The 18,476-nt window shown below is 41.5% G+C and overlaps 1 protein-coding gene across 2 annotated transcripts in view; it reads left to right on the top strand.

The window, feature by feature from the left end:
* The window catches only part of LRRC72 (leucine rich repeat containing 72), a 34,748-nt gene extending 16,386 nt beyond the window's left edge, over nt 1-18,362 (top strand). For both annotated transcript variants that reach the window (XM_090046854.1, XM_090046853.1), the window contains exons 5-9: nt 1,560-1,673; nt 9,087-9,176; nt 14,010-14,174; nt 16,244-16,271; nt 17,991-18,362. In XM_090046854.1, the coding sequence (XP_089902980.1) occupies nt 1,560-1,673; nt 9,087-9,176; nt 14,010-14,174; nt 16,244-16,271; nt 17,991-18,156 (563 nt within the window). In that variant the 3' untranslated portion in view covers nt 18,157-18,362. The remainder of the gene's footprint in view (nt 1-1,559; nt 1,674-9,086; nt 9,177-14,009; nt 14,175-16,243; nt 16,272-17,990) is intronic.
* Nucleotides 18,363-18,476: the final 114 nt, after the last annotated feature.

Below are 18,476 nucleotides of genomic sequence, written 5' to 3'. Positions count from 1 at the left end.
TTTATATGTTAAAAGTGAACTGAAAATATATTATTTTGATTTTAAAACTGTTTTGAAGCACTAGTGAACTGCTTGTCAAGAATGATGGGGCAGGATGGAGTGCTGCCACCCCACACCACCGCCACCTCCCAGTGGGAGGGGGGGAAGCTTTCACTGCCATCCCCTCCGTCCCCGTCCTCCAGAGCCCTGCACTGCCGCCAACTCTAGTGCTGTTGGCCTTGCCTCTCCCTAGCCCTGCTCCTCAGAGGCAGTGGAGCGCCGCTATGGTGGGGATGGAGCGGGCGGGGGTGAGCCCAGCAACGCTGGCCTCACCCCTCTGCTCCATCCCCTCTGTCTCCACCATCATGGCAGTGCTCCACATTCTGATTGGTTATTCCACTAACCAATCAATCAGAGTGCTCCGAGAGCATTATGGGCAGACAGACAGACAGACTAAGCCCTTTATTATATAAGAATTCTGATGGAGGAAATCATGCCTCCTTTAGAACAGTACCTTTTTTATCTAGTGTGACAAATTCTTTCCTTCAAAATGAACATACAGAATTAATAATTTGAAGCCCGTGGGGGACTGGCACACCGTAATTCAATTAAGATTGCCCTTTGGGTACTATATATATGTATGTGATAATAAACTGATACCAGTGCTGAACTACATGCCATGAAAATAAAGGATATTAAATTTAAAAAATGTTTCATTCATTATGCATTCACAAAGATTCTGCAGTGTCTTTACCAGACATTTAAAACACAGTTATATTCTGTGAAGTAACTGCAAAACTGGCGTCTTATGAAATTTCATCTTTGTTTCTTTAAAATTGCCATTTTACTTTTGCTTCTTTTTACACATTAACAAGGAAGAAAGAATCTGTCCACGCTTTACAAAAATTTTAACACTATCTTTTTATATATGCAGGACCAAGGTACCAAGATGGGATGGAAAAGGAAATTAAAATATGCTAGTTAATGTCTGTGAGATGCATGGGGAACTTATGACTCTTTAAGAGGCAATTGGGAGGATAGGAGACAATACAGAAGGTACCAAGATATCGGAAGAGATAGCAGTAACACTGGCATCACTGACTAAAATATTTGGATGAGAATAGTGTAGAAATTAGAGAGGGAAAACAAAAAGTTTAAATTTAACATGGTAGGCAAATGAGAATTACTTAAGAGGTTAAAGAAAGGAGTGACAGATTCAACAAGAGAGTATCTTGCATTTGACTTTGTGTTAGAATTGATGGTCTAAAATAGATAGCATTGAACTGAAGCTTGTGGGACAGAAAAGTGAAGCAGAGGTAAAGGATGAGGAAGAGGGATCATCTAACGTTAGCTTTGTATGAGACAAAGTAAAAAAGAGGAAAGGAGACAATGCATGTGGAAGCAGATTTGCTGAGGGGAGGATGAGGGAGAGAAATCAGTAAACGGGGACAGGAAAGCAAGAGATAAATGCAGGTGATGTGAGTAGAAAGGAAGAGATAGCAGAGGAAAGAAAACCAAGGCAATCAGATGTGACATACGTTTGTTATGGAAAGAATACTTTGTTATTTATTTTCTTTCAGGTGCTCTGAAACACTTGAGTTCATTACAAGTCCTGCTGCTTCACAACAACCAGTTGAAGCACCTTGACAAAACAGTGAAGGAACTGACAGGAATGATAAGTCTGCAAACCCTAAGTAATGCTTTACTTTTTATTATGCAGTGCAACAATCAATAACATGGACAGAAAGTGTGCTTTTTTTTGTGAGTTGGAATGAATCATTCAGACTTTGAAGGTTTTTTTCCTTTTCTTCTCTCCATACTGAATGGATTCTTATATCCAAGAATTATATTTTTCTTTAAATTAAGCATACCAATATCTGTTTTAACTAGCGTAGGCATTTTGATATACTGTGTGGAGTAAGTGGTAAATGAAAGTAGCTTAGATTGAAATTTCAAATTAAGATAAACAAGACAGTGCTGGCGCCACTACGTTTCACTGTATGAAGTAGCCTCAAGGGAAGTAGGATTATATGTTATTAACCTATTGAAAGTGAAAGTATAAGCAATCTTTCCCCGTCTTTCCTAAAGGAATGTGCTCATAGATCATACCAAGCTCTCAGAACTTTAAGAAACAGGAAACTAATTTTATGACTTGGTAACATAATTAATGGAGGTGTATAATATCATCAAGCCCTAGCTTATACATTCAAAAAGCTGCATGTCTGATGGCAAGAAATAAAAATATGGCTTGAAAAGTACATTTTTTAATTGAAGCTGAAGCTGAGCCAAGAATTTGAAACAAGTCAACTGTTACAAAGACAACATGCCAATCAAATTATTTATAAGTTATTTCATTATGTATAAGGTTTAAAAATAGACCATCTGAAAATGTACTTGTTTGAAATGATTAGACAAAAGTTTGGACAGACATCCTCCTTCTGAATGGTGCTGTCACATGGATTTAGGGTTACAGCCAAAGCAATTAACAGGGAGCTTCAACAAGCACAGGCAGTTTGCTTCACAGTACTGTTGCTGTGGGAGCAAAGAGAAATAGTAGAAAATCAAAGGAGTGCTGAGTTGCTGTGTATGTCAGTCACAATGACATAGGGATAATACAGTTAACACTTGTTCATTCAGATGAATATTTAGGAAAACTAAGAATAAAACAGAAAAGACAGACTGCATTTGGTCTGATGTGACATTTTCTTTTTGCTCATGGATAAAGGAATGAAGTCTAATCCATGGGGAAGAATAAGATAGCACTATAGTAGACTCTTGCTAGATTTTATCCATAAAATTGCCAATCTCCACCTCTCAGACAAGGTTACATATGAAGGTGATAACCAGGGTTCCTGGTTTTCTCTGTTTAAAAATCCCAAATTCTCTGATTTAAAAAACACCTCCCAAAATCTGCTTTTTTCTGTGATTAAAATGAAGCTCCACTTATATATATATAGGTCTCAGATGAACACAGTGCTTTATTGATGTATTTACAGTGTAAACAGGGGTGTAGGCCATAGCTGTGTTGGTCTAAGGACATAGGCAGACAAGTTTCTTTGGGTGAACCTGACATCTTTTATTAGACCAACTTAAATCATTGGGGGGAAAAAATTGGCAAGCTTTCGGGTTTAAAAACCCTTCATCAGGCTGAGGAAGTCTCTGCGATTGGTGTGTGCTCTTCCTGGATGGAATGAATAGTAAAGATTCTGACTTCTTTACTATTCATTCCATCCAGGAAGAGCACACACCAACTGCAGAGACTTCCTCAGCCTGACGAAGGGTTTTTAAATCTGAAAGCTTGCCAAATTTTTTTTTTCCAACTATTTAAATTAGTCTAATAAAAGATGTCAGATTCACCCAAAGAACCTTGTCTTTCTTTACAGTTTTAAAGTACTTTGGAAGCCTACCAGTGCCTCAATCCTTATAATAAAATAAATCCTAAATACCTATATATATTGGCATTCGATTTTGGTTTTTTTATCATAGAAAATCAGAGCTCCCTCTGCCCCCTTTGTTCACCAGGATGCAGGTCCAGCTGGGGCTGTCCCCCCTGCTTTGTGGCACCAAGCAGCCCTGATATGCTGGTGCCCCTCACTCCCACTCAGCCCCCCACAGCCCTGCCAGTGCCCTTCACTCCTGACCCACAGCCCCATGGGTCTTGCCAGTGCTCCTCAGTCCCAACCCACAGCCCTCTGGCTCTGCTGGTGCCATTCACTCCCAACCCACAGTCTGCCACCTCCTCAGCCCTATTGGTACCTTTCACTCCCAACGTGCAGCCCCCTAGGGCCTGCCAGAGCCCCTCACTCCTAACCTGCCACCCCCTAGCCCTGTTGGTGCCCCTCACTCGTGACCTGCAACCCCTTGCCCCTGCCAGCCCTGCCGGAGGCTACAGTGCCCGCAGCCCCCTGCCCTCCCTCAGCAGCACCCAATTTCTAGCTGCCACCTGTGGGAGGTGGCAGCTGCTGTGGCTGGAGTGGAGCCTAGAGCGTAGTTCTCCCTCCCCTACAGGTGGCACAGCTGGACTGGAACCCGTCGCGGGCAGGGGCTCAGGGCTTCCTGCCCTTCTACCCTCCCCTCAGGGACCTCCATAGGCCCAAGAGTAGGACCTGGTTCAGTAGCATGGGAAGGCTCAGTGCTGCTGCCAGGAGCTCCACACCAGCTGCACTTGCATGGCAAGGCGCCCCCTACCCATCTGGCAGCAACAGCAGCAGTGCGGAGTTGTGCATCCCATTGCTACTGGGTGGGCGGTGGGTGCCTTGCTATTGCAGCTTGGCCAGCATGGGGCTCCTGGTGGCAGCACCAAGCCCCCCTGACCTGCCACGCCAGGTGCCACCCACTGGGCTGTGGAGGCCCACAGTGGGAGGGAAGCAGGGCAGGGAGCCCACATCTGCCTCCACCCCATGCACAAACCTGGAAGTGCATGCAGCAGCAGGGAGCCAGACCCCTTGCCTCCTACCAGATGAGCTGCCTGTGGCTCTCTACTGTTTCTGGGCCAGGCCCTACGGCCACATATTCCTGCCCTGACCCTGGATTCCAGGCCCCACACTGCCCCGGCTGGGCAGTGCCCCCAGCGCTGCCTCACTCCTTCACTCCCTCACCATGCGGCCCTCAATCTGCCCTCCCCCACCCCCATGGGCTTACCTGGAGGGAGCTGCAGCAGCTGCTCTCCATACTATCTGGCTGCCACATGCATGTATGGATGCACACATGCATGTGGCATCTTGTCCTCCCTCCCACTCCCACTTCCCTCAGCCCCTTGCAGGCTGAAACTCTGCTAGCCTGCAAGGGGAAGCCTGCAGTTTTCTGCATTTTTCTCCTTTAAAGGAGAAAATCCACGTTTTTCTGTGGCTAACAGAAAACCTGCATCCCTAGGAATAATGTACTATCAAATTATCTTTGTCATTTTAACAAAATATACCGCCATTCACTACCACATTAGAAGTAAATGACTGGCAAATAAATGACCAAAACACATTTTAAAGCTGTAGGCTTTCTTTAGAAATAATGAGTCATTGGCTAATTTGCAGTATTCAGGAATTTGAAATTGATCTCCTACAGTTAGGTTGAATATAGTATTTAGTCATGGGAAGGGAAGAAACGTTTTGCCAATGATTATTCTTATGGAAAAATTCCCTTAGGAATTTTGTGATTCTTGTTCCTTTCCTTGTCCTCCTCCCCACTTTATTTGGACAGCCTAGTTTAAAAATGACTACCCTTCAACATGACATCCAGACATATAATAACAATGTAGAGTTAAATAAGTTTATGTATTATACAGTTTCAAGCCCATCATTGTTTTTTTTGGTAACAACATCCTGCTGCCAAAATATTCCACTTCCTTATGGCATGCTTGTGACTTTTAGGTACTGCCCTTTGTTGGATGTGGTGCACAGCAATAGTGCTGCAGCCAGAATTTGTAAGAACTTTGGAACCTCCAAAGATTCACAGGCTACCTCACCTGGTACTACATTCTTTCAGGGAATACAGCACCTGCAGTGGAAGCAGTTGTCAGAAGGACCCTGCTTTGTCCCCAACGCTTCCTTTTGGGTGTATTTTGCCTGTGCAGAAGACATCCATGATCTGATCCAGACTCAGTGAAAAGACTGGCTTAATAAGCATGCCTTATACTGACTGCGCTTACATGAGACGCTGACTGTGCAGTCATTATTGCACAATCATTTAGTACTTATATAAAGTACTAAATGACTGCACAGTATTTGGAGTTACTGCACAATTGTGCCAAGGAATGGTGCTGACTGCACAATAGCTTGTGACTGCTGCGCAGTAGCATTGCATCATGCTTCCTGCTACATGTTGCTACTACTGTACGGTAGTCATGGGCTACTGTGCAGTCACTATCTCGATTAGACATGGCCACTGTGTGCTGAAGACTGTTAGACTCTGTTTCTTGAAACTACAGGAGGGAGCAAGTTCCATAAATTATAGCTTCAGAATAATTCTGTTTGATATCCTTAAGTGTCTTAACTGAAAGTGCTCTGGTTAGATTCTTCTTGTTCTTCACCATATTTGTATCACAGAAGTGCTTATAGGCCCCAATCAGGATAGGTACCTATCCCATGCTATGGTCTAAATAGACAAGACAGACAAGAAATAGGAAGAAAAAAGTATTACCTGTACTTGACCTGTGGGGAGCTAAGGGCGCTGAAAAAAGTGATACTTGTTGCATGATCAGCCCCTTGCAAGTGCTCTACAGTCCTGCCCTGGCAGAAGTGCACAACTGCAGAGTGTTTTAGAAGTGCCTGATCATGTGACAAATTTACCATCATTTAATGAGGGTTCAGATGAAGGTGTTTCAAACAGAACACCTTCATTAACTTCTTTTTGTCCCTGTTTACAACCAGGGCTGGGCTGATGCAGCTCAGTCCCATCCCCAGTGCTGTCTGCAGGATGGGAGGGAGAGAAGGCATGGAAGGGGAGCTTCTGTCTGGGGTTTGGGCCTCCAATCCACCTGCCCTCTCACCCCCAACGAAGGCTGGGCAAACTCCAGACCTGAGCTCCCTTCTCTGCCTTCTCCACTTCCCATCCTGCAAACAGCACTGCAGTTGGGAGGGTGGGTGCGTGGGGCTAAGGGAGAGACTGTAGACATGCAGCCACTTTCTGCTTGCTCAGCTTCAAAGAGGAGCTCAATCTCTGCTCCTCCCTCCCCCCGCCCCACAGCAAATGTCTGTTGTGTTGGGGGAGGCACCCTAAGACTTAGATTACAAGATTTGCCAGTAGCCAGAAAGTGTTTTGCAGAGCGAAGAACTGATCCCAGATCACAAGGATACTCTGGTGATGGACAGGGCATTTGGATAGATTTATCTTTGGAAGCCAACAGCAAGAAAATCCCATTATCCTAAAACAAAAGGACAGGTCACAGAGAGTATATTTACATGGCAGTGGCTGAAAGCTCAGTCTTGTTACCAGAGCAGTAAGCCTTGAAAGTATAAATGCACTGACTGTACTGCTCAGCAGTAAGAATGGAAGGCTTTCCATTAGTGCCATCTTGTGGTTCTCCTAACACATTTTAAACACAATGATTTTGCTCAAAAATATTTTTATGATCTAAAAATCACTGTTGGTAAAATAAAACAATGGACATGGCCCACAGAAATTCCCTAAATACTATAAACATGGGCATTTCCAGTATGGAAAAGGCCAATCATCTGTTCCTATGTCTTGTACAGTGGCGATGTGTAGGGGGTACATGCAACCCCTGAGAGCACCAGTGCACCCCCTGGCAGCCACCGTTCCCTGGCAGGGGGGGGAAGTGTGACAGCACTGGTGCCGCCCTGAGTGTGCTGGCTGGGGGGTGGGGACACCAGCAGAAGTAGTCCCTGCGGCCGATCACGCCCACCCACTGCCACTTCTGGGTCGGTGTGATCAGCTGTGGAGGACATTGCCGCCTGGTCATTGACTGGCTGCTGAGGGGGCAAGTACCCTCCCTGACTCAGGAGGCACCAGTTGTCCATGATCTTGTATACGTCTAGAGATCCTCCAAAATACACTTGGGTAAGTGAATCGTGCTGTAGAATTCAGGGATTTCTTCTTCCCAAACATATTTGGTGGTTGCCTTTTGTCCTGAAGAACAAGGATTGTCATCCTGTAACTTTTAGCCTATGCAGCTTATCGTTAAATTCTTTTGTCTGTCATTTTAAATACATAATCATCTCTGGAGCCTTACTATACTTTTTACCTCTTTAATATCTTATTTTTCCTTTTTACCTTCTGTAAACAGTAAAGTAGTATAAAGCATATGAGTTGTAGGTCTAGGTATTCAGGGTTAAATCCTGTTTCCCCTTCATGTGGCTAAATGATACTTACATAGCTGCATAACTGCAATTTTTGGCACTTACACAGTTTGGATTCCATATAGCTTTGCTCACCTTGTACTTCCTGACTGAGCATCTTCAGTAGGTGGTAAGGCCTGTAACTTTAGTTATAGAAAAAAGCACAACCTGGGAAGTTTTTACTTTAGAGGAGGAAGGAGGCCCTCCTACCTTTCACTCCAATAGCTACTACACTTGGCCAGAGAGCAAGAAATCTGGCAAGGTACACTAAACCAGTATAAAGAGGAGGGCTGGAGGAAAGTCTTGGCAACATCTAAATTATAACACTTTGCAGGGAATTGAGAGATGCAATTTCAAACCCTTTCCATCTCTGGGGACCTTAGAACCCACATCTCCCACCTTCCAGACAAGCACTCCAGCCACTAGGTTATTGGGCTAAAAGGTGAGAAAGTCCTTCCTCCCCACTTCACAGGCTATCCTATTCTGCTGCAGAAGGAAAGAGAATCTGTATGGTTTGTAAATGCCAGAAAATGCAGTGAAATACTATGTCTGCTTGTTAAATACCCAGGAATGAGCCAATCACTGTTTTAGCATGCATGCTGTATTTCATTACATCGTCTGACTTCATTCCCATGAACCCAACTGATCTGAAATTTGATTTTGGCACTTTTTAACTCTACCTTTAACAAAACAGTAAAGTTGGCTTGATGTACATCTCAAAGAAAAGTACCTTACATTAAATTAGGCTTGTTTATTTTGATAACATACTTTGTGAACTCAACTATAAATATTTGGGTCAGGTTTCCAAAAGGGTGCAAGTCACTTTGTACCACAAGTCCCACTGAAAGTGTGGTTATGTCAGTTTATCAAAGATTTCTTAAGTAAATGGTAAAATATGGACAGGAACTTGCAAGACTTATCATATAAATTGCCACTTTATTTATCAGTATTGTCTGTAGCTTTTTGTATACTGTTCATAGTGGGATAAATGTTATATTCACGATCTGATCCAGACTCAGTGAAAAGACTGGCTTAATAAGCATGCGTTATACTGACTGCACTTACATGAGACACTGACTGTGCAGTCATTATTGCACAATCATTTAGTACTTATATAAAGTACTAAATGACTGCACGGTATTTGGAGTTACTGCACTGTCTAATTCAGGCATGTTGACAGGGTTTAGTTCACAAGGCATACAAATAATTTGGTTTTATTTAATTACTGGTATATTTTCTGGAAAATCTTTGCTAACTACAGATTATTTTCCCTGTCGTTGTTTTGCTGATTTTGCTTTTTTCTTTAAACTTTTTCAGACCTATTCCATAATCCCCTGTCACAAGATCCTATGTACCGTCTTTATGTGATATACTTCCTTCCTTCAGTACAACTTCTTGACAGAAAAAGTAAGAAATGTTTTCAGAATGCATTGATAGTTACTGATAACTTAGACAATTTAGAAAATAGGTGAATTCTCTCTCTGTTCTTTTTCTTCTACTCGGTAATACAGGAAAACCTATAGCGAACTGGATCCAATTTAGCTTGAAATGTGGCTTGCAGATAGAAGTTATTTGCTTGATATCAGAGCTCACATGTTTGCCCTTATCAGAGAAATAAATCAGTGACTTGGTCTGCTAAATTTTTGGACATGCCATTGGAAGAAGCGGGTCTTGAAGACTAAATAACTAAGTTACATGACTAACGCTTAGTTGAACTGTTCTTTCAGTGTGAAAGAAGGGATTGAATATTAGGAAACAGGACTGTTAAAGAACACTGGGTAACATTCTCATTCATGGTCTGGTCTTGGGGGCAAAGGGATCCTGAAAGCTCCCAATCCCACCAAGAGAGAATTTATCAGAGGAACTGAGGACGACAGTTCTGAACAGCACCTTTGGAAGTACTGGCCAATGGAATGTGGCTTGAATCAAAGGGTTAAGTTGAAGAAAAGACCAAAACACAGCGTGTAGGTTATTTCTAAGCAGTGCTGCTACCAATAGAACAGCTGTACAAGCTCCCTTAGACAACTCCCTGGGATTGTCTAAATTCTACCAAGGTCCCTAAAGACCCTGCGGCAGCTCAGAATCACAAAGGTACACTGGGCCAGTATAAAGAGGGGGGCTGGAAGAGAGTCTTGGCAAAAATTATAACACTTTGGGAATTGAGAGATGCAATTTCAAACCCTTTCTTGTCTCAGGGGACCCTAGAACCCACGTCTCCCACCTTCCAGACAAGCATCTCAGCCACTAGGTTATTGAGCTAAAAGGTGAGAAAGTCCTTCCTCCCTACTTTACAGGCTATCCTATTCTGCTGCAGAAGGAAAGTACTTAATGTGACCTGAGCTTCTCTTCTTGGCTTGCATTGAATCTCATCTGTTGGGCTGGAAGCTGAGAATTATTTAGAGAGAAAATTAGTAGGTTTGATTCTAGAGTAGTGGTTCTCAATATTTTTAGACCCTTCATTTTCACTCATTATTGACTACAGAAAAATAATAGAGCAAATTTTGTGTTGCAAAGAACTCAGAAAGATTGCCATGGGTCACAATGTTTTTAATACTGTAGATTCCTATTTGCAATGTCTGGATTTATCTTGTGAATCATGTTTGCACACTAATAGTGATATCATTATGTGGCACCCTTGAAAGAGGAATGGTGGAAATTAAGTTTAAACAATTAAAGTTTAAAGACTGGACATAAGGAAGAACTTCTTTACTGTCCGAGCCCCCAAGGCCTGGAACAGACTGCAAGCCACCTACTCTGGACATTTATCTTGCTGGGATCCCTCGAGTCCAGCTGACTTCCTGCCCCTGGGGCAGGGGGCTGGACTTGATTATCTTCTGAGGTCCCTTCCAGCCCTAATGGCTATGAAATCTATGAATTCTCAGCATAACTCTGTTACTAATCACACCTGTCTATTGTCATTACAGTCCTTGTGTTTGTAAGGCACATCACTTTTCTCTCACCTTTCAACTCTTTTTATATTTTCTATATCAACTCTTCCACACAGCAATCTGCATATTTTTCATGTTTAGAAAGAACAGTACACTTTGGGCTCTACCATAATTTATATATTAAACAAAAAGAATAGTTTTATTAATTTCAGGTTTTTTTCTGAAAGTACTACCCTCCTGGGAGAAAATTTTACAGAATTAGGCCCACACAGCAATTGTAACATGTGCAAACATACAGATTTGCTGGTGAACTTCAAGTCCCTTTCTTGAACATTTGCCCTTGTATAGAATATCTTTTTTCAGTATTCACAGTAGTGCTTCTGTCTACCTGCTGAATTGAGGACCATTACAGAATGAGGGAGAATTAACTGTAGTTTAACCTGGGGACACACTTTTGCAATTTACAAATCTGAAAGTAATTTTGCTAAATTCATGGTTTTAATTTTCCTATAAATGCAACAATACTACAATCAGTATTCCTGGATGAAAATATTTAGGTATTTTCCCCCCAAGTTTACCCTTTACTGTCATTCTGAGAACTATTTCTTTGATTTACAAAGTCCTTTTTACCATCTGTGGAACATTATTGCAGTATACTCCTGTCTTCCTCATTTATACAAGACACTTACACTTCTGTTACCTCCAGGCATGACTACTGCAGTTCTTTTCTAATTGGTCTCCTAGACACCACTATTTAAAAACCTCAGTGAATTGAAAATATTTCTTCCAGTTTCTTATTCTGAACCTTCAGCCTATGTCTATTACCATACAGTTCAGATTCTTAATGTAAAAATCCTCTGTGGATGTGTCTATACAAGATGCTGACTGTGCAGTAGCCAAATAATTCTATACAGTAGTGCATCACAGCACCAAATGTACTGATATGCTACTGAACATTATTATTAGGCTGCTGAACAGTAGCATCACATACAAGGCATTCACCGGTGCAACTGCATGGTAACTCCAGTTGTTATGCATTTATTTTCATAGATTTCATAGACATTAGGGGTGGAAGGGACCTCGGGAGATCATCGAGTCCAGCCCCCTGCCCAAAGGGCAGGAAGTCAGCTGGGGTCATAGGATCCCAGCAAGATAAGCATCCAATTTACTCTTGAAGGTGTTCAATGTAGGTGCTTGAACCACCTCCAATGGCAGACTGTTCCAGACCTTGGGGGCTCAGACAGTAAAGAAATTCTTCCTTATGTCCAGCCTGAAACGGTCTTGCAGGAGTTTGTGACCGTTCGACCTCGTCATCCCATGGGGCGCTCTGGTGAACAGATGTTCCCCCAGATCCTGGTGGTCACCCCTGAATAAACTTATAGGTGGCCATCAGATCACCCCTGAGCCTGCGCTTTTCCAGGCTAAAGAGTCCCGTGGCTCTCAGCCTGTCATCGTAAGATCTGTTTTCCTGACCTCTGATCATGCGCCTGGCTCTCCTCTGGACTCTCTCAAGCTTCTCCACATCCTTTTTGAATTGTGGAGCCCAAAACTGGACACAGTACTTCAGCTGCGGCCTCACCAAGGCCGAGTACAAGGGGAGAATGACGTCCCGGGATTTGCTCGAGAAGCATCTATGGATGCACGCCAGCATTTTGGTCGCTTTACTAGCCGCAGCATCGCATTGGAGGCTCATGTTCATCTTGTGGTCAATGATGACCCCCACGTCTTTTTCTTCTGTAGTGCTAACCAACGTAGCACTGCTAAGCCTATAAGGGTGCTGCAGGTTTTTCCTCCCAAGGTGGAGAACCTTGCATTTTTCGGTGTTAAACACCATCAGGTTCTCGTCTGCCCATTTGCTGAGCTTGTCCAGGTCAGCCTGGATCACCCGCCTATCTTCTGGCGTGGATGCTTTGCCCCAAAGTTTGGTGTCAGCGGCGAACTTGGCCAGTCCACTCCTAACTCCAATGTCCACATCATTAATGAAGATGTTGAACAGTATGGGTCCCAGGACAGAGCCTTGAGGGACCCCACTGGTTACAGGGCACCATGATGATTGACTGCCATCAGTCACAACCCTCTGGGTCCGACCACGAAGCCAATTTCCCAGCCAGCGGATCATGGTGGAGCCAAGGCCACAACTGGCCAGTTTGGCCAAGAGGTGATCATGGGATACCATAGTTTCATAGTAGCTAGAGTCGGAAGGGACCTAGGTAGATCATCTAGTCCGACCCCCTGCCTTGGCAGGAAATAGCACTGGGGTCAGATGACCCCGGCAAGGTGCTCATCTAACTTCCTTTTAAAAATCCCCAGGCTAGGAGCCTGCACCACTTCCCCTGGAAGCCGGTTCCAGGCCCTAGCCGCCCTGACTGTGAAGTAGCGCCTCCTAATATCTAATCTAAACCTACCCTCCGCCAGCTTGTGACCGTTATTCCTGGTCACTCCTGGCGGCACACAGGGGAACAGGGACTCCCCCAATACCTGCTGATCCCCCCTGACCAGTTTGTAGCAGGCCACAAGGTCCCCCCTTAACCTTCTCTTGTGGAGGCTAAACAGGTTCAGGTCCCGTAGCCTCTCCTCATTACCAGATCAAAAGCTTTTTTGAAGTCAAGATATATGACATCAATCTCTTCTCCCTTGTCCAGGTGATAGGTCACCTGGTCATAGAAGGAAATGAGATTGGTCAAACAAGACCTACCCGCAACAAACCCGTGCTGGCTGTCCCTTAGAATGTTAGCCTGGGCCAGTCCCTCAAGGATGGCCTCCTTAATAAACTTTTCTAAGATCTTCCCCAGGATAGAAGTCAGGCTAATGGGCCTGTAGTTAGCCGGATTGATTATATAAGTACTATATAAATGCACAGTAACCATAGTATCGTAGCATCTCGTGTAGATACACCCGGTTTGATTTGCAATTTCCATCCCTTTATTTCCAAATTAGAAATCATCTTTGAAGGAAAGTGCGAAAAAAAAAGAAAAGAAAACAGAACTTTTTTATTGTATTCCTATAGCCTTCTCTGTATTGATTAAAGAATGGGAATTGTTAGAGACCTTGACCTGAAACACTGTTTTACTATGCATATAACAATCTATGAGTCAGGTTTTCATTTAGTTAGATAATGTGCAAATAGAGTATAAGAGTGAAATCCTGCCTTAATAAGACCAGTTGGCCCAGGATTTCACTGTAAATGTAGCTATTTCTGTACTCAAGGCAACAGAATTCTGAAATTCTACATAAGGTGAGGATGTTGTTGTTTGTTCAAGAAAGTGAATTTTCTTCTGATTGCAAGTAGGTAGCTAAAGTTAGGTTGTATTGATTGAGAGAAAGGTAACAGTTTTTATTTCTTTCCTAACAGAAATTACACAAAAAGAAAAAGAATCTGCGTTACATATTTACAACCACAAAAGATCCTGTGTTCTCCAGTCTATAGCTTTTGGAAAGAGAATAGGCAAATCACTGGTGGCTAAGACAGTATCCAGCAGAAGCATTCTAGCTGCCCAAAGTTTGCAGATGCCTCCAGGTATTTATAATGACTAAACTCTGCTTTCAGGTCATTTGAATTTCAAATAGTAGTTTGCACCCATTTGCTGCTAGAGTTAATTAGATTTGATAGTGAAATAGATATGTTTGATGAACTCAACCAAACTGCTTCATTTTGAATTAACAGTATGTAGTTACAATGAAGAGCAAATGGATCCTTTCCATTAACAAGCAGATTATGTTTTAGACAAACCCTGAAACAACTACTCAAAATCAGAAGCTATGTAAAACAGAATTGTATTATTTTTTTTTAAATATCTTTTTTTTTTTTACTAATTTTTCTGTTCAGTAAACAGTCTTTCAAGGAAGCTGTATGCTGACAGACTGATCAAGCAGCTTAGCAATTTGGTGCCCTCTGGTGCTTGTATGGACCACAGTCTTTCTAGTATCCCAAAGAAGTTTCTGTCTTTAATATCTGTGTTCAGATGTGAAATGGCATGTCATTTCTATCACATCTGAATGTACAAAATACTGACTGGTTTCTGTTTAAAATATATTGCAGATATGGACATCAGAGAAATCACTCACAAACACTTGCTTAACATATTTAACATCTGTCATCACACATCTTATTTGTAGGAGTTTAAAATGTGGTTCTCATTTAAAAAACAACGCTTTCAAAATAGCAACATGGCAAGTCATGTTTATTGGGTCTCAAGTAAGTGTAGTTCAAATTTGATCCATTTAAAAATACAAAGATGCTTTTTCTAACAGCAAATTAAGCTGGCTTTTTCTGGCTTGTTAATCATTTCTCATCAAAGATCCCACCAATCAGATTTCAACCTCTGTTGCTTCCATTGCCTGAACACTTGTGAACTGCGGCCCTTCAGTTATGCTCACATTGGCAAACATGCAACTCTGTTACCATCCATAGAGTTTTACAGGTACAAATTGTCTCTGTAGATGTAATTTAGTTAATAATTTTGCTCATGATACACAAACTGAAGTATAATCCATAACATTCACCTTTGTATCTCCATAGTTGTGACAGGAGCAAAATTAGTTAGAAAAAGAAAAAAACAAAACCTTTAATCATTCAAGTAAGCCAAGTAACCAGAGGTGGATCTCAGCACATGCAGTAAGCAGCCCTGCTTTGAAAAAAGTCACATCTTTAGACTGCCACCTTCAGAGCAAGGCACTTCAGGTGCCTGTAGACTTGCCAGGAGCCTGCTTTGACATGCTAATTAGTGCGCTCCAGCCAGCCTCTGCATCTCATGCATCAGTGTTCGTGCACTCCAAAATGGCGGCGGGGTGCTTTAACTAGAGCTTGTTCAACAAGCATTACAGTGCCCCTGCTGCCACTTTGATGCGCAGGGACGCTGATACAGACACACTGCAGACTTAACCTAATTTTTACCTATAACTATCCAAACATGTCTGACTAACAGACACCCAGAGAAAACTATGTTCCAATATGTGGCTTAAACTACCCAGCTCAAAACATAGATAAGGACCCCTGGAACTTTTCCACCATACATACAGTGTCTTTTTAACCAGCTTTTTAGAAATTATTATTTCAACAGTGAATCTTCTGGTTGTTTTTCCTGCATCAAAATTAAACGTGTATAAAATGTTACATTCAGAACACTTGCACTTTGCATGTCTTCAAGTTCAGATTGCTTTTGTATTATTTGTTACAAAATAGTAGCAGCGAGTTAGTTTTCCAAACTAATCAGGAGCAATACTCATTTGTAAAAAGCAAATAGGTTAATGAACATACATAAAATGGGTAATGTACATAATATACAAAACATATACAAACATTTTCACTTCATTGAATATTTAATTTTTCCTCTCAATTGCTCAGTTTCCTGTCGTCTTTTTTTTTTTTTTTACAAAACTTCAGAAAGATGGGTGGTAAATCCTGTGTTCAAACTACTTACTACTTTAGATAATTGACTCTGTCATATTTCATTGACACTAGCTGTAATTTTTACTTTACTTTTTGATGTCAGCAAAACTGAAAAGAAAGTTTTTCCATGGAATGCCAGTACTTAAGTGGTAAAAATGTTCTACAAATATTAACTTCTTATTCTAAACTTGTTACAGATTATGAATTTGCAAATCACGTGAATAAGTAAGTAGCTTGCTCTGACCTCTGTTTTTGCACTTCAAAAATATTTGCTCTCTCACTTCTATCCATACTAAAGAAAAAAGCATTGTTGTTTTTAAAAGTCTGCTTTTTGTGCTAGAGGATAAACAACTGACCATTTTCAATAAGACTCCACTTGTTGCTGCTGTCAGTGCATTTCCATTGTATAAATGGAGTGTGTAAAATGTAGTTAATTTTGTACCATCAAATACTGGTTGATCAAAAAACTCAAGTGTTAGACCATCATAGTAGCTTGTTTTAAAATGATTCAGGCAATTTCCTACTAATTGCCTGTTCTCAAATATGCACCTTTATGGAAACATCGCTGTTGTGTGGGTACAGTTTCTCACAGAATCAGCCTATGGTTGGATTACTTTATATTGTTATATTTTTAAATCATGTACTATAGGGATGATAGTACAGAAATGTATTTCTGCAAAAGTGTACAGAGGTAGGGAAAAAGATCAATTTAAAGCTCTAAAGCATTTTGCATGTCATTTGTTGCATGTCATTTGTTATGAGGCAAACTTACAGATTACTTTAAGAGTCTGGGCTTTTTTTGACTTCATGGTGAGCAATGTCTGTGGCAAGCCAAACTTCAAATATAAAAACTATTGAGAAACATGTTTACAAATGGATTAAAATAGCCAATAGATTTCCTTCAGCAAATTATACAGCACCATCCACACAACACAGCTCTCCACAATCAGGTAAATTCATATTTTAAAGAGGGTTTAATCAAGTTTTCCATACAAAAGGATTATAAACAAGACAATTGACAATAGTCTCAATACAACAAAATATGATTTCTCTTTCACCTGTTGCAGCTATGTGCTTTGAGACTGTAATTTTTAAGCATTAAAAAAATCCTACTGAAGTCATCAGTATTAGTCACATAGTTCAAATATAGTTAAAGATCAGATCTGAAGAAGGTGCTTTGTGCCACAAAAAGCTTGTCAAACTTCTCTTCCTACTATACAGTCGGTATAATAATAGATGCTTAAACAAACAAGCAAGCAAAGAGAAACCTTGCTTCATATTTCTTAAATTATGGTACAATAGTGTAGTTATACCTTTGAGCGAATTCTCTTCTATTCAGGTTCCCATACAGTACCCAATGCCCTGGTATCTGAATGTGTATGTTAGGCCTCTGCCACACATTGTACTTAAGACACGATTAACCAGTTAATCATGACTTGTGACCCAGCCACACGTTACAGCAATTAGTGGTGTCATAAAACAAGGAATAAGCCCCAAAGTTATTCCACAAAAAAAAAAAAAAATTGCTGGGCTGCAGAGGTGGTTCTTGCCTGGAGCTGGTCTGGCCTGGCTGCAGCCCCATACCCCAATGGATGCAGACATCTTGGCAGGGCACGTGCTTCTGCCTTGCCCTCCTGACACATGGCCTGTGCCCCCTCACCCCCATAGACAGATTTACACAGAGGAGTCTGTGAAGAAAAGGAACTCTGCCAGCCTGCACAGGAAAACCTGCAGTGTCCTGGGTTTTCTGCGGCAAACAGAAAACCCAGATCCCTGAACATCACTCCAACACTGCTCAAAGTTCTCAAGCATTTCTCAAGTCAGTACTATCAGTAGCTCCAACACTATTTTCTTCATAGGCTTCTAGCAAATTAATTCCAAAGTGGTTAGAAAAATTTGTTGTTATTATTCAGATAATTTACATTTGTTTTGTTCTTTTTGTAGAGTTCCATTTGAGAACCCTGAAGATGCAGTTTTTGTAAGGGCAATGAAGAGATCTATAATGGAATTTTCCTGTGTAGATTGGAACAAAATACCCACCTGTCAAGAAAAGCATCTTGAAAACAAACTTAAAGAACCCTGTGAGAAATTGACAATTAGATTCAGATAACTGTTTGCTTTCTCAGGAAACATTTATATATATGCTAGATAGGTATTAAAGCTTTCTTTTAAGTTAGCATTTGTAAGGCATACACTGTAACTTACACTTCATTACATTAACTTTCAGCAGAACAACTGTACCACCCTATTACCTGATAATTCAAAACATGTAATGCTTAGAGTCAAGGAATAAAGGTCAAAAACACCAGTCATTAATTGGACGTAACTTTAGCATAGTGTTGTCACTGACAAAACCTGAGTGCCCTGTTGCATTTTATCCTAAAGCAGGGAACAAAACTTTAAGATAGCTTGCCAGCACCAGGAATGAAT

The sequence above is a fragment of the Crocodylus siamensis genome, chromosome 5, assembly GCF_052110815.1.
Source record: "Crocodylus siamensis isolate JL-2025a chromosome 5, ASM5211081v1, whole genome shotgun sequence".
NCBI lineage: Eukaryota > Metazoa > Chordata > Crocodylia > Crocodylidae > Crocodylus > Crocodylus siamensis.
Note: the sequence above shows the minus strand (reverse complement) of the source record. Positions and strands in the feature narration are given on the sequence as shown.